Raw genomic sequence first — 15115 nt, forward strand, 5'->3', positions numbered from 1 at the left:
GATAACGGAGTGTTCCACTACTTAGGGCCTTAGGGGAATGATTAATTAATGCTCGACTTCGTCTTAGGGTAGCTCGATTTGACACGTTATTATTTTGAGTCAATTTTTTTACTGTGTTTGATTGAGCTGAGCTTAAGTAGTTGCACTTTGTTCCGCGTTACACTTCTCTTTTTTATTTATAATTTCTTTGTCCTATGAAATGCTCGTATACTTTATTCATATTACTGTATGAAAAATAAAAAAACTCATACATGTCGGAAAAGATCCCTTAGTATTGCTTTTATAAATTTCTCTCCTCAAATTCGGTGTCTACAAAGTTTCTCTCTAAAAAACACTAAATTTCTCTCTAAAATTAATTAAATTAGTAAATTGCAAACATGGAGAGATTTAATTTTGAAAGCTATGAAATGAATTGAGGTGAATTGTCTGACTTTTTTTTTCAAAAGCTACCTATCTATTTTCACACCGGATGAATAATGACTAATGAGCATGGTGCACCATAGTGTACCATGTAAATTTCATATTACTAATACTACTCGTACTAATTATAATAATATTGCGCTGAAAATGTTCATCTGCAACGATAGCTTAGGAATTTCTGGTGGTGAAATTATGAAGGGGATTTGAACTAAACGGAGCATTTTACTATATTTTGATACCAATCCTTTATTTAAGCAAATCTACAAAAGGAGCAAATTTTACACTTCATTATCCCTTGTTTCAAGTACATTAACACCTCAAATGATACATTTGTGTTCCGTGAAACTCGTAAGTCTTTCCTATTTAACTTAGAAAGCTAACAAAATTTTGTATTTCTTGTTTACCAATCAATGCATAAACTACATACAAGTACATGCTGAAGTTCAGAAGAACTCGATACTCCATCGATTAATTAAGATGAATACTAGAAGCAACACAGCTGAATACCACCGAGGAAAATGGATATCGAACATTTTTTTTGTTAATACATCACCCTCTTCAATCACAAGTATTTTGCTAGCCATGGAATCTCCTGGCAGTCCTTTAGAGCAAATGACACATCATCGCTGATAAATAGAAGCAGAAAAAAACCGGGTTAGAAAGCTTACAGGCTATGTAATTTGCACTTTACTTAAACTACAGTGGTATAAAAAAAAATTTGATGACTTATGCTGTGTTGCTTCTAGTATTTAGCTTATATATCGAAAGCAGAGGGAGTATTATGGAGCTAAGAAAACCAATTTAACAGTCTGAGTTTGAATTGATTGCAATTCAAACGCGGATACTATAGTTTGTAATAAAATCAGAAAGTACCTAATACAGAGCCTTGCAAACAAGTAACAGTAGATTGATATTATTAGACAATGTGTACTGAATAACTGAAACTTACCTAGGGAAATTCAACTGCAACTTCTGCAACCGGTGCCTGGAACCAGGCTCACAAAGGATGATTCTGCATTCACCGAGTTTACATCTGTGTAAAACCAGATAGAGTTAGTCAAGGTAATAGCAGCCTCAGTATACTTAAAGAAGGAACGAGTAGAAGTCTTGCAGCAGTCCCTCTACAAGTAAGATACCCCCTCCATCCCTAAAAAACAGGTCACAATTGATTGTTCAGTCTAAAAATTTGAGTTAATATTCTATATTTATACTTCACTACATTTCTTTTTCTTTTTCTTTTTCTTTTTCTTTTTTTGGGTTGCATAGCAGGGGAAATCCTTCAATATTCACAATTATGTTTTCACCTTACTAATATAGTCTTTCAAGGAATCCTTGGTGAAAGGTATCTTTGAGGATAATACAGGAATGTCTAAATTTAAGTATACAAAATTGAGTGCCTATTATTTTGGGAAGGCCAAAATTAGAAGGTGGCCTATTAGAAAAATAGGGAATATATGTTTGGTAATCTTGTAATGGATAGTTTGACTAGTTCTTTTCCAAGGTAGTTCAAGATTGTTTGAGAATTCATCATTCAGCAGTGACTGACTGACTGTTTAAGTTGGACAACTTACAAAAGGCAAAGAATATCATGGACTAAAATCCTCAGAGCGCCAAATTGGAAAAAGGGACTATAATAAAATGAGCAACAGATATTAGTACTTACCCAACTCTTGAGAGAACATCACATCCAGGAAATTGCTCACCATTGCTTGTACAAAAGCAAGAAACCGTGAAAGCCAGCTGCATAAATAATGAAGAAAAATAAATCATTTCAGAAAGGTTATATTGTGTCTTGCCTTCAGTTTTATCATTTCTCACAGATGGTCATTATAAATCCATGGAGAAGAAAAAAATTGATTGAGAATGTGTGGATGATCCAGAGTTTGTTTGTAAGGAGGCTTTTCATCGGCTCAATTTCAAAGATATTATGATAGAACAACAGTTATTATAATGAGCAGTTGTACATCACAATTTTTAGAGCTCATAAAACAATGTTTAGGAAATGAGGATAAGCAACATAACAAAAGGTGTCAATGGTCTGAAGAATCCAACCTTTTCAAAGGTGGTCTCGGCCATTCCTGTCTTGTAAAGCTCTTGCACCATAGCCGCCAAAAATATTTTTCCCAATCTGCAGGAGCTCCTGATCACCTATTAAACCAAAACAAAAGTATTGTTAAGAAATGTCATCAGAAGAATATTCACATGCTTTAGGGTGCAGCAAGAGGGTTCCTCCAACATCTCAGCGAGCAGAAGGGGATATGAGGTCATCAAGTTCAGGAAGTGCAATCAGACAAAGATGAAAATGACCCATATATGATGTGTTTGAGCTGATATGTAATAAAATAATAAGTCCAACATTTACGCATTAAATTTCACTCACTTGAATGTGAGGTGCCTGAAACATTTCCTGTATGGCTGCTTCAACTTCTGCCATTCCAACACGTGCTTCCTCTGAAGATTAATGAACATAATGAAGTCATCAAAAGTCATTCAATGAGGATCATATGAAAAGAAAATGAACTAGTAAAGCCAGTGGTAAGCCAGATTTGGTCATTTGACAAAGTGATACAGGACATGATTCAATGGTAGGACATCAAGATAACCAAAAATCACAGAGAACATAGCTTTCTATCTTTCATAATCTTAATTTTGAGCACATATTCTTGATTTTGGAATAGTATGTACCAGCAGAAGCCGTATCAGCTGGAGTGACCTGATTCTTGATACGGTAATCTGTAATTTCTGCTGCACGGCGGCATATCTCCAGAGCCCTACGTGCATCTCCAGTTATAGCAGCTACCTGATTACAAAGATTGACTTGAATATCACCACAGTATACGATAGAGAAGATACAATGATAGAGAAAAAAGTACATCTAGATGCGACAACTTTCAACAAGGCAATTATAATGACCTTTCTAGAAGCGAATTCCACAGCTTGCTTATCAAAAGCATCAATTCCTTTAAGCCGGCTCATAATGATTTCTTGAAGTTGCTGGAAGGTATAGGGGCCAAAACAGAGTCTGTGTATTCCCATACGACTTGAGATACGAGGAAGCAATTTCTCAGGAAGGTCCATTGTATTAGCTATTCCTGCAAGCAGGGTATGGATTATCGAGTGAGTATCGATTGTCACTACTCTCATTTGAGACATTATACTACAACAAGAAAGGAGTGAATTTCGCACATCAGAACAAAGTCTAAGCCCTGAGAAGTGACAAGTACAAGCAAAATTCTACCTATCACAATGAGCTTGGAATTTGGTCTAGTTGGCCAATCAAGAATGTTATAAAGAACCTGAAACAAACAGAATGGCCAAAAAATTAGTTTCCTAATGACAAAGTAGAGCTACTAGAACATATTAAAATGCAAAAGTTACCGATTGGTTTCTGGTTACAAGAAGATCAAGCTCATCAATGAGAAGAATGCATGGTTTGTTCTGTCCTTTGCCTACTTGTTTCCCTTCTGAGAAACGCTCATTGAGGAAGTGCAGGGCCTTTTTCCAACTGACTCTATGTCCACTCAGTGCTTCATAAATAACCTGTTAAGAAATTTTGAGTTCAGATTCTAGCTCATAAGTATGGTATGTTGATCAAGGTACTTTTGCAACAGCCTACCCTGTATATGTTCTCTGCCGTAGCTAGTTTCAGACCATTAATCTCTATGAAACTGTAGGGTTTAATACCGCCAGACTCAAGTTCAGACTTAAGGCTTCTCATCACCGCAAGTACACTCATAGTCTGCAACATGATACAAGTGAAGGTTGAGCAGATGTGATAATATTTGGTGCATCAAAGATCTTAGAGAAGGGAAAAGGAGCCGATGCAATTACTTTACCTTTCCAGTCCCAGGAACACCATGAATGTACAGGCAACGTCCAAGACATTGATCATCACAAATAGCACCTTTTATAAATGCAGAGATCTCTTCCATTTCTCTGAGTAAAAACATATATCAGTAAGAAGTGAAAAAATAGACAGAGTGGAACAAAACATTCAGCTTATGCATACTTGTTGCGGCAGGGAAGTGACTTCGGTAAGGTTGCTAACAGCAGTGTCTGTTTGGCCCTTTCAAGTTCTGTTTGTTTATGACATCTTACATGCTGCGGAATACTCTTTGTACCAATTTTCTGAAGTCCAAAGATGCGTCCCTTCCTTGAATTCTGTTATAAATTAGGATTAGATGGATTCAATTTTCAATTCAAGTAGGAAGTAGAGCAAATTTAGTTCAGAGTATTTTGACCATACAGCAGCTAACTCTTGAGACGATGGTCCAGAAGGTTTTCTCCTTTCAATCTCCTCCTCAAAGTCCATATCCTCCTCTGACTCATACTCTAAGTCCTTTGTAGATTTGTAATCTTCATCACTAGCACTATCATCATCATCATCATTATCTTCATCCTGTAAAATGAAAAAATAAGGTACTGTCAAGCTTCAACCAGCCTCTGGCCACTGGGCACAAACTTATTGAAGGCTTACCTCTTCTAAATCATTTATCTCTGCAAGTCGCTTGAAAAAATGCCAACGTATGTCATATTCATACTCACAAAAGAAGACATCATCCCCTTCATTTTGGGCCTTAGCGTACTCTTTTGGACTGAATACATAACAGTGCCTAAATATAGACTCCATCTGTAGCAGCAGTTAAGCAGAAAGTTAAGACTCAAATACATAACACAAACCCAAGTAGTCTGCACTTTTTACTAACAAATAAAAGTCATTATATACACTAGCTGAGAGGCTGCAATGCAGCAATACAAACTACTATGCATAAGTCCTAGATACTAATCAGAGAGATGGATCAAAATAGGATGCTACACTGGCTAGAATATCAGAAATTCAGAATCACTCTCATAGAAACAAAATGTTTGGACTTGGGGACACAATACAAACATGTATTTCAATTGACTTTAGTGGACTCATCAGTCATAATATCTTTTTCCAAGAAATCATTCCAAGGGAACTATGGCAAATTTATCTAAAGTTTCAGCACTAATCAATATTTCCAGGTCAGGGATTGTGAGATGAAACCTTTTACAAAACAGCTATGGGAATTACAAAACAAGCTATACGGTCTGCCTCATTAGAAATACATCAGATAAGTATTTCATTCCTATGTATAAAAATGGCAACTATTGAGATGGAATCACCTCATCACTTTCTTACTAGAAAGCTATGAGTAGTGACTTTGGCATTACTCTTGAAGAATATCAGGAACCCAAACATGTTCAATCCACTAAAACATCCCAGAAGATATTCATCTATCTTCAAACATAAACAACAGGCATCTTCTATATTAGTGTGATGACTAATTCGACTTTATTTTTATCCTAATGGATCAGGTGAGTTATGATTCTACATATCCATCTCTAATTTGCTTATCCTTCTGATTCCCAAATCAGGTCAAAATGATGTCAATATTGGATGCTTTCATTGTAGCCATTGTGAAAATTTAAAATAGAACCAAATTTAGTGGTTCCTCTCTTCCTTGTCTTTGATTCATACAAGTATTAAGATCTTTCATAAATCATAACACTCCATCATTCTCCTATGAAACTAGAGACCCATGTTAACAAAAGGAAACAAAAAATGCACAGGAATTCGAAATCCAACTCATGCTACCTCTACATCAGCAAAATCATTGGTACGATAAAGCTCTCGCCTCAAATTATGAGGCTGTCTCCCAGCTTCAGTCTCCTCCGGGATCATGTACCAATGTGCCCGAAACCAAAAGGTTCCATCCACTTCTTTCCATATACTGCACAATATCACCAAAAGCTCAGCCACATTTCAAAAACCAAATCATCATACTACTATTCTAACCCCAAATATAAGCATTGATCAAATTCAAAACCAAAATCATCAAACTTTATCTTTATCCCACATATAATTATTGATCAAATTCAGAAACCAAATCATCAAATTACTACCTCTATACCACATACTATAATAATTGATCAAATTCACAAAAACAAAAACCATTAAACAAACCATGCTATAACAAAATTAAAAGGCAATATACCTCTCAATCCTAGCAGCCCACAAATCACTTGTAAGAAGCTTCTCTTTCAAAGTCCTAACCCTCTTCTTACCCTTTGGTGGCTTAGGAAGCTCAACCTCCTTCCCCAATTTCTTAGCCTCACAAAACACACACATCCAATCACCTTCAGGAACCTCTTTCAATGGAGGCTTTAAGCACTTCAAATGAAACCCACCAAGGCAATCGTCACACTCCACCATCACCGCCTTTCCGCCTCGAAAACACATCTTACATTCCTCCACCTCAGGGTCCTCTTCATCGGAGCTCGCATTCTCTCTCCTCTTCACATAAACATCATCCCCCACTGCAAATTTACTCTCATCATACTTTATTTTCTTATAATAGACCCTTTTCTTAGGCACATTTTGAGCTCGAGCTCGAGCTCGAGTTTTTGCAACATTTTCCGATTCAACCCCTCCATTTCTCTTCCTCTTCTCAGACAAGGCAGGAGACTTTGGTTGAATTGGTTCAAGGGTCGATACCTTCTCTATCTGGGTACTACTAGATTTGGATTTTTTAGCAGATTTGGGGGTTTTGGGAGATTTTTCTAGGGTTTTGGGGGGTAATTGATTAATGGGTTTTTCTGGGGTTGGGAAAAAATCATCGGAATTAAGCGATAATCGACGAGAAGATCGACGAGGTGGAGTTGATTCAGTTGGTGATGAAACAAGACGAGAAAAACGGCGAGATGGAGTTTGAGTATTAGGGGTTTGAGGAGAGAGAAAAGAAGGTGAAATTGGGGGTTTTGATTTGCTTTTTAGATCTGAAGGTTTATTGATTTTGATCGGAGTTTCCGCCATTGAAGCTCTGCAAATGAAGGTATTGAGAAAAATGTGAAATTAGGAGAGAGAAAATGGAGGAAGAAGGTGAGATAGAGCTGAGGAGAAAGAGACTGAGTGACTGAAATTTGGCGGGAAAATTGGTCTTCCTTTTATATAAGCCTTACCTTTACAACATTGAGCCGTTGGGCTTTGACTAAAGTCCAAATTTAGTGGATTTTTTTTTCTTTTTTTTATTTTATCTTTTTTTAAATTTTTTTTTTTTTTCCAAAACTCCTCTTCTACTTCCGTTCACTACTCCCTCCATCACTCAATTTCATTCATATTTCTAGCATTTATTCCTTACATAATAGAGGAAAATAGGAATGTAATTTAGAGACGAAGGGAGTATTCTTTTGTCTTCCTCACTAGCCACTCACTAGTCAATAGTCACTAATTCACCCGGTTTTTTATCTCCCGTTTCACTAAAATAATTGCTAGTATATGAGTACTTATATTTCCACGATTTTCTCTACACATCCTTTGACTTATAATAACAAATTGTAATAAAATTATTGAAATTAGGGTACTCTCAAAAATTATATTGAAATGAATTTAATAAGACTTTACATAATACTACTCCATACTACTTTGGAGATTTTGTGAAAGGCAAATGTGGAATTATGATACATTCATTCGAAAATTTCGATATTTATTCTCCATAGGTGTACCGTGTAATGTAACCATTAAAATGAAACGTGTGGAATTTGATGTATTTCCTCCATTAACTATTATTTTGCAACAAAAGAGGTGTTTGCGGACTCCTAGGTAAAAGTTGTTTGTGAGTGTAAAATGGAGAGAAAAAAAGTTGGATGCATGTGATGAGGAGAGAGATAGAGAAAAATGATAACCTAAAAATGAAAAAAAAAAAAAAAAAAAAAACATTTGTTAGCATCTGCTACCTCCGTTTCTTTTTAATTGACACGTATTCCTTTTTAGGAAATTTCTTTTTAGTTGACACGTTTCCTCTTTAGGTAAATTTTTTACCTTGCATTTACAAGCTACCCCACTTGCCTTTTCATTCTCTATCACTCTCTCTCCTCTCCTTAATATATGTGCCTAAATCAAACGCGTCAACTAAATAGAAACGGAAAAAGTATTTATAGTATATGTTGTAAATAATAGTTAATGGAGGAAGTATATTGTTGCACCTTGATAATGCGTGTTTAAATGATACTTGTCAATACATACATAGTATTTCTTACAGTTTATCATTCAATTTTGTTGTGCTTATCATGTGTCGTTACTTCCTATTTCCTCTTTTTTTTTTTAAACCCGTTACTTTCTATTTCCTTGTACGTATTATTTTTTTATGATTCGGCTCTTCCCTGCTTAGCTATGATTTTTCTGCCTGTGATTATGTTCAGTTCACATGATCTGATCTGCTATGAGATGTTTTTTTTTTTATTTGCATATTTGACCAAATTTGACGTACACTAATTTATAAGATTAAAAAAAATTATCAAATGAGATGTCATCACATTCTTAGTAATACAAGTATGTACTTTCCAAATATGAAATTTTCATTTTAATTTAAATTACAAAAATAAAGATATTCAACAAAAATAATTAAAATAGCGCAAATAAAAAAGAAAAAATTTGATTTGATAATTTCTAATAAGTTGATATCATTTTATATAGAATTGAACATAGTCTAAGTATATAATCAACCAATGTATATAGAATAGGTATTACACTTTTCAATAAAATCCATTCATCATATACTTATACAAGTTATTAATTAATTTAAGGAGATCTTGAATATAACGATCACATCATATGAGTATTACGTAATATATATTGTAATCCTTAGTTTTTCACCTCACTCGTCGCACGATTAAGGCTAAGCTAGTATATAATGGTAGCACAACTTGAAGTACGTTTAATGAATGCTTAGATATTGGCGGGAAGTTTCTTAGCCTTCTTCAAACCCAAAACAATGAGGAGGACATTCAAGTATTTGAAAGCAAATGCTGCTCTTAAGAGTTCTAGCTTCTTATTGGTCCACGGCGGATACCGGAACCAAAAATCTGGGAACAAGGCTCTCTTCACCACAGGCTTCTCATGGCTGAATGTGTCAAATGAAAATTTTCCATGGTATCTTCCAAATCCGCTTTCTCCCACCCCTCCAAACGGAACCGTGTCAGCTGCATACTGCATTGTGTGTATAGCGAATAAAAGTTACAAATCGACTTTTTATATCAACATTAGTGGTGGATCGAGGAATTTAGAATTGAAGTGCATGTTTTATTGAAAAAATAATGTAAAAACATACATAGTGCAAATAATACACTATGTATGTTTTTTTTTTTTTTTTATCATTAATGCTTAGTAACACCGTATGTTATTGATAATTGAAATTTATGTTTGATATCATGTATTGACAAATATACGTGTCAATTAAAAAAAATAGATGAAGTATAAACCTGAACAATTGTGTCATTGAACAAGAGTGAACCCGAAGATGTCTCAGATGTAATTCGTTGCATAAATTTATTGTTGCTGGTGAAACAATATATTGCGAGCGCCTTTGGCCTTGAATTAATGAAGCTTATACTATCTTCAATTTTCTCTACCTGTGTTCACAAATCACAATAATATTGTTTTGATTAATTATTATTACTTGGTTGAACGTTTATTTATTATGAGTCAAAATGCATGAGTGATTTTATTTATTTACTACATACCGTAATTATTGGGAGCAACGGGCCAAATATTTCTCCAGTCATAATTTCAGCATCAAGTGGAGGATCCACTAATATTGTTGGCTCAATAAACCTGCTTAACAAGATTTACAAGTTATAACCTCCCTAGAACTAGTAACTAAGGAATTCACGATATAATCACATAATCACACTTCAATCGATATAATTATAGCAATTGAGTAATTTTACTCTGTACTCCGTAGTATATATATACTTGTATAGGGTTTCATTTAACGATTTTATTTTCTTTTACTCACATCAACGTAACACTATCGTTTCGTATAACTGTACAAGTAATAATATATACACTAAGTATGGTGCAATAGAGAGAAACAACTGTAAATTGCAAGAAATTAAATTAACTTACAGCTTATCTTCGTCGAATGAACCACCATAGACTATAGATTGTTTGACCCCAGATTCATCAAGAAGTCCTGTTAATCGCCTAAAATGATCTTTGTTGACAATTCTTGCAACAAACTCTTCTGGGATTTCCCCGAAACATTTCTTGATTCCATCCTTTAACAACTCAACCTGAACATTCATGCAAATTTACCTTCATTAGTACTAGTACGTAATAATTGTTATTTAGACAAAATGAAACAAATTACTCGTGCAATTCGTATTACTTTAACATAACATACCAAATTCGAGCATTGTTTTCTTTCTACAAGGATGTAATCCACTCCAATGCATACTTGACCATTGCATATTCCGAATTTCCCTCCTAGCAATCGCTTAATGACAATCTGTTGATTGTTGTAGTAACCAAAATTTAAAAAATCAGCATGAAACAGATTTAAGCAAGTTAAACACTTGTAACACTAGTAATACTTAAAGGACAAATTAAGATTTGATTTAATGATTTACCTCTGTTAACCACGAATTCGATAGCGAATCAATGATACACGGGCATTTTCCACCCAGTTCCAACACTACTGGTGTCAAATGTTTTGCAGCAGCAGCCATAACAATTCGTCCCACTAGACTACTTCCTGTGGAAATATACCAATTTGCAGTTAGCTTAGCTAAGCTACATTTCGTATTTACGGCACGTTTAGTTGGCAGTAATACTGGTAAGGGTATTTGCGTAATTATACAACCAATGTCTAGTGCCAATATCCAAGGAACAGTAGTAAAATTTAATTTATTTCACGTGCTTATAATTTTCTAAAATATCACTACCACACACTCACACAAGGGACAAGGCCAACTCTAAATTGGTAACGAGTTGATTTTACACAAAAAAGCACCATTATTAAATCAATACGTACGTAGCATCATTTATTACAACCTATCTATCAAACACGCCGTGAATTTTTAATTCTTGCAATAACGGATAATAAGAAATGTAGATCTATGAAGGAAAAATAAGTGATAGTAGTTAAAAGACTGGACCTGTGAAGAAGATCTTGTCCCATTTACACAGCAAGAGTTGGCCACAAACATCGATTCCGCCTTGAATGACCTTAACAGCTTCAGGATCGACGTAAGCTGGGATGGCTTTCGCGAGAAGTGCAGAGGAAGCAGGGGATAATTCTGATGGTTTGATCACTGCAGTGCATCCTGCTGCTATTGCACCTATAAGTGGCTCCAATGCTAAACCTTTACCATTGAAAATAATAAACATGTTAACAAACCAAGCTTTAATTTGCATTTACTAGGCTAGCTTACCAAATAATGTTCATATGTTTATCTAAGCATTTTACCAAATGGGAAATTCCAAGATGCTATTATGAGGACAACACCAAGAGGCTCGGCGATAAGTTCTGCTGAAGTTCGATATGCAAGTAGTGGTAATTTAATCTGCGTAATAAAAAAAAAAAAAAAAAAAAGGTTATTTAATCGAGCTATCCTAATGTTGAAGCTAGTATATATCTAGCGGCTCAGATCCATATTTAACATTGTTTATTCGTGTACATGTTTTTTTTACTATTGTTGTTCCAATAATGAAATAATGTTATGTATCATATATGTTTTGTTTGCATTAGGACCAATAATAGCTGACCTTTTTACCAGACATCCATTTATCCAAGTTATCCAATGCTACGTTAATATCCTTGATCAGGGTTCCTACCTGCAAAATAAACACACACACAAAAACAAACAATCAAACAAAATCAGTATTTGCCGAACTAACTATTATCAATGAATTGATTCATCCTCGGTCCGTCCACAGCCAACGTGCATAGCCTAGGAGAGGGACCAAACTATTGGCTAGAGCGGGGCAGGCTGACTAGCTGAGTCGGTCTGGTTTAGTTCAAGACCGGCCAGCCAACAAGTTATAGATGATTCAACGTTTCAATTTTAAACCACTGCACGAGTTTTCGTGTGGCCCATGAATAACACGTACGTGCAGCTAGTCTACACTAGGCCAGGCCAATTTGTGCCCTGGGTCAGGGTTGTTCACTGTGGTTCTATTAGGCTAACACATCTTTTAGATTACCGCGATTAATAAATAGAATGGTCAAGGCTAAGTTTGTCGCATGATCTATTGATCGGGTTCGTTCGTTGGACCACCGATCCTAGTCTTTGTAGATATCGGATGCATGGGATGAATGTTAAATAGACATAACAACTTCAAAATTAAAACCATAAAAAATTAAAAACTCTAACAACTAATGACCTAATTTATCATCTCTACCTACAAAAATAATGTTGTCAAATATACACTTTAATACTCAATCTCATGCCAAGAACCCAGTATGATGGCTACTTCATCGTATGCATCTTAAATTGATGCCTATAGAAAAGGCTTTAATTATTAAAGCTCAAGTGGTCCAAACATAGCATGATTTTCACGAATCTCTTTTTTCTCTCATTTTTTTCTTTTTTTAATAGAAAAATATAGACTACAAGGAATTTATTGAATCAAATCAAGTTCCGCTAAGAAATTTATCAAATCAAGTTCCGAAACATACTAATTTTTACTTGAATTTTTTACCTCGTCTCTGAAAGATTCGACGGGGTGCTTGCCAATATCAAGCTTAAGGGCTTTAAAAATATCCTCTTCTCTTTCTTTCATAAACTTGAGCAAACCTTTCAATTGTTGCTTCCTCCATGATGCTTCTCTTGTTTTTCCAGCACTAAAGTACTCTCTAAGTTCTTTAACTTCTCTCTCCATTTTGTTTTAACAAAAAAGTTGTTTATTATGCCTTAATATTAAGAAGTTAGGTCTCTATAAATATATTGTCACAAATTTTAAAACAGTATGGGTTATTACTCTTATTACTCAACTATCTATCAGTGTAACTACTTTGTAGTCCCCCCACCATTTATTAGTTTCTCTCAATTTCTTACAATTTTCTAAACTAATAACCACCACTCTGTGGCAGTAATGTCTTTTTCATACTTCAGCTTAGACTTTCATATGATAGCTTGGGTGGTACAAATACTTAGTTGTTCCCGAGTACTGTACAATATAGGCACGTGTACTCATTAGTGTTTTTTTCTCTTTTTAAATAAGTGAAACTAATCAAATGAGGGAAAATAAACATTATTATAACACCTTTAGGTATACTCGTTAACAAGATAAAAGTATGATAAATTGTATTGCGAGTTTATTTTGTTTCTTTTTGTGATTTTATTATAATTTTAGTTAATTTTTTTATAATCTATAGGATAGTTTTTAAGTACTTGTAAGATAATTTAAATAAATCATCAAATTACTCTCAAAAATTCTAGTGAAAATTAATGTAATAATCTTTTTTTTTTTTTTTTTCTTTGGTAGGTGTGGTAAATTTTTCTATTATTGGTACCAAAAGCTCTCATATATAGGTTAAGTTGGCCCGAATTTGTAGGCTAGACACTATAAGATTAGAGAAGAAGGATAAGAAAAATCGCTACCCTCATCATAGTGCCATTTGTGGGGATTGAACTCCGATCCGGAAGGCTCAATTCTTGCCATTAGGTCAAAGCTTACTTGGTAATAAATTAATGTAATACTTGTATGGAGTTGTATCATACATAGTATTAAACTTATTATATCCGGATACAAGAAGAGCATTCTTGTGCTCATTTATTTTCCAACCAAAATGAACACGTGCCCTAGCCCTCTCAAAAAATATATACTACGTATATAATTAAGAAATTAAGTGGGCATTTAATATTTTGCCTGTGCATATGCGTGAATTTATTACATAAATGTACTATATCACATTACGACTTTATGATGAGCAAGAAATGTACAAGTAACTACCAAAGTAACTAGGTCCATGACGAAATGAAGCATAAGGATTGTTACATTTTATCTTATTATATACTACGTGATAGAGTATAAAACATATTCATAAGCTTCAATCATCAGCTTAAACTTTTGGTTAAGTTAGTCCAATAACACTATGTATTAACAAGATGAAAGCTAAATCTACTTAAGGCTAATTGACATAAATCACATAATGCCATCGTCATAATTAAAAACAATCAAACAAATCAACAATCGATAATTTTTACGTTCATCTATCAAAAAGTTTATTTGTAAACAACCACGATGCACAACCAAATCACAAATCACAAAAATTGTCGGCATTTCTGGTAATGCCCATTATTGGTCATTTTTCTTTCCTTTTCTTGAGCTTTGTTGAATATTTGCAACATAATTATGCTGCACCATCTATTTGGTAAACGCAGCTGTTGGCTATCGTACCTTTACTAACACAGTAACACGACTATAAACGTGTTACGGGTACTAAACACTACTTAAATACCAGTTGGATGAATGGATGTGTTTAAACACTGCAAGTAAAATGGACCGCCAACGTAAAAGAAAGACGTACGTCTGGAATTGTTTCCTAACCAATTTAAGCAAATTAAAGACAATCATTTGATTGATTCATGGTTCATGGACTTCGTATGATACGAAGTATATAAAATAATAATAATAATTTCATTTCAGATTTTGCCATTGGCTTTCCTCCATTTAAGGGCTAAAAAGCATGATCATGAATTCATGACATAACAATTGACACACGTTTTATATGAATTTTTTTTTTTTTTTCCCCGGAAAATATAATAATATCTAGATGAGCCAATAATTAAATTAATGTACTTATATTGATCCAACTAATTCAGTAAAGCTATTATTGCGTTTAGTGTTGATTATCTTGTTCTGATTCGACAACATCAGATTCATTGG

At 34.4% G+C, this 15115-nt stretch overlaps 2 protein-coding genes and 1 non-coding gene across 3 annotated transcripts; all 3 read right to left on the reverse strand.

Moving 5' to 3' along the window:
• Positions 1–691: 691 nt before the first annotated feature.
• On the reverse strand, positions 692–7340 carry LOC145605062 (origin of replication complex subunit 1B-like). The gene is made up of 16 exons (XM_081661077.1): positions 6441–7340; positions 6041–6176; positions 4898–5050; positions 4667–4819; positions 4430–4581; positions 4257–4356; positions 4037–4159; positions 3799–3960; positions 3659–3716; positions 3334–3512; positions 3106–3220; positions 2801–2871; positions 2473–2568; positions 2084–2160; positions 1370–1453; positions 692–1046 (listed from the first exon to the last, which is right to left on the reverse strand). Exons 1-16 carry the CDS (start codon positions 7256–7258, stop codon positions 983–985), a joined length of 2541 nt encoding a protein of 846 aa, XP_081517203.1. The 5' UTR covers positions 7259–7340; the 3' UTR covers positions 692–982.
• On the reverse strand, positions 4913–4990 carry LOC145606481 (small nucleolar RNA snoR28). The gene has a single exon (XR_014105347.1). It is a non-coding gene; the product is annotated as a small nucleolar RNA snoR28 (small nucleolar RNA).
• Positions 7341–9007: 1667 nt separating the features above from the next.
• On the reverse strand, positions 9008–13105 carry LOC145605866 (aldehyde dehydrogenase family 3 member F1-like). The gene is made up of 10 exons (XM_081661931.1): positions 12926–13105; positions 11990–12058; positions 11691–11787; positions 11380–11586; positions 10852–10976; positions 10626–10730; positions 10349–10515; positions 9964–10054; positions 9703–9852; positions 9008–9430 (listed from the first exon to the last, which is right to left on the reverse strand). Exons 1-10 carry the CDS (start codon positions 13103–13105, stop codon positions 9170–9172), a joined length of 1452 nt encoding a protein of 483 aa, XP_081518057.1. The 3' UTR covers positions 9008–9169.
• Positions 13106–15115: the final 2010 nt, after the last annotated feature.

The sequence above is a fragment of the Chenopodium album genome, chromosome 22 (assembly GCF_948465745.1).
Source record: "Chenopodium album chromosome 22, dcCheAlbu1.1, whole genome shotgun sequence".
In the NCBI taxonomy this organism is placed as follows: Eukaryota; Viridiplantae; Streptophyta; class Magnoliopsida; order Caryophyllales; family Amaranthaceae; genus Chenopodium; species Chenopodium album.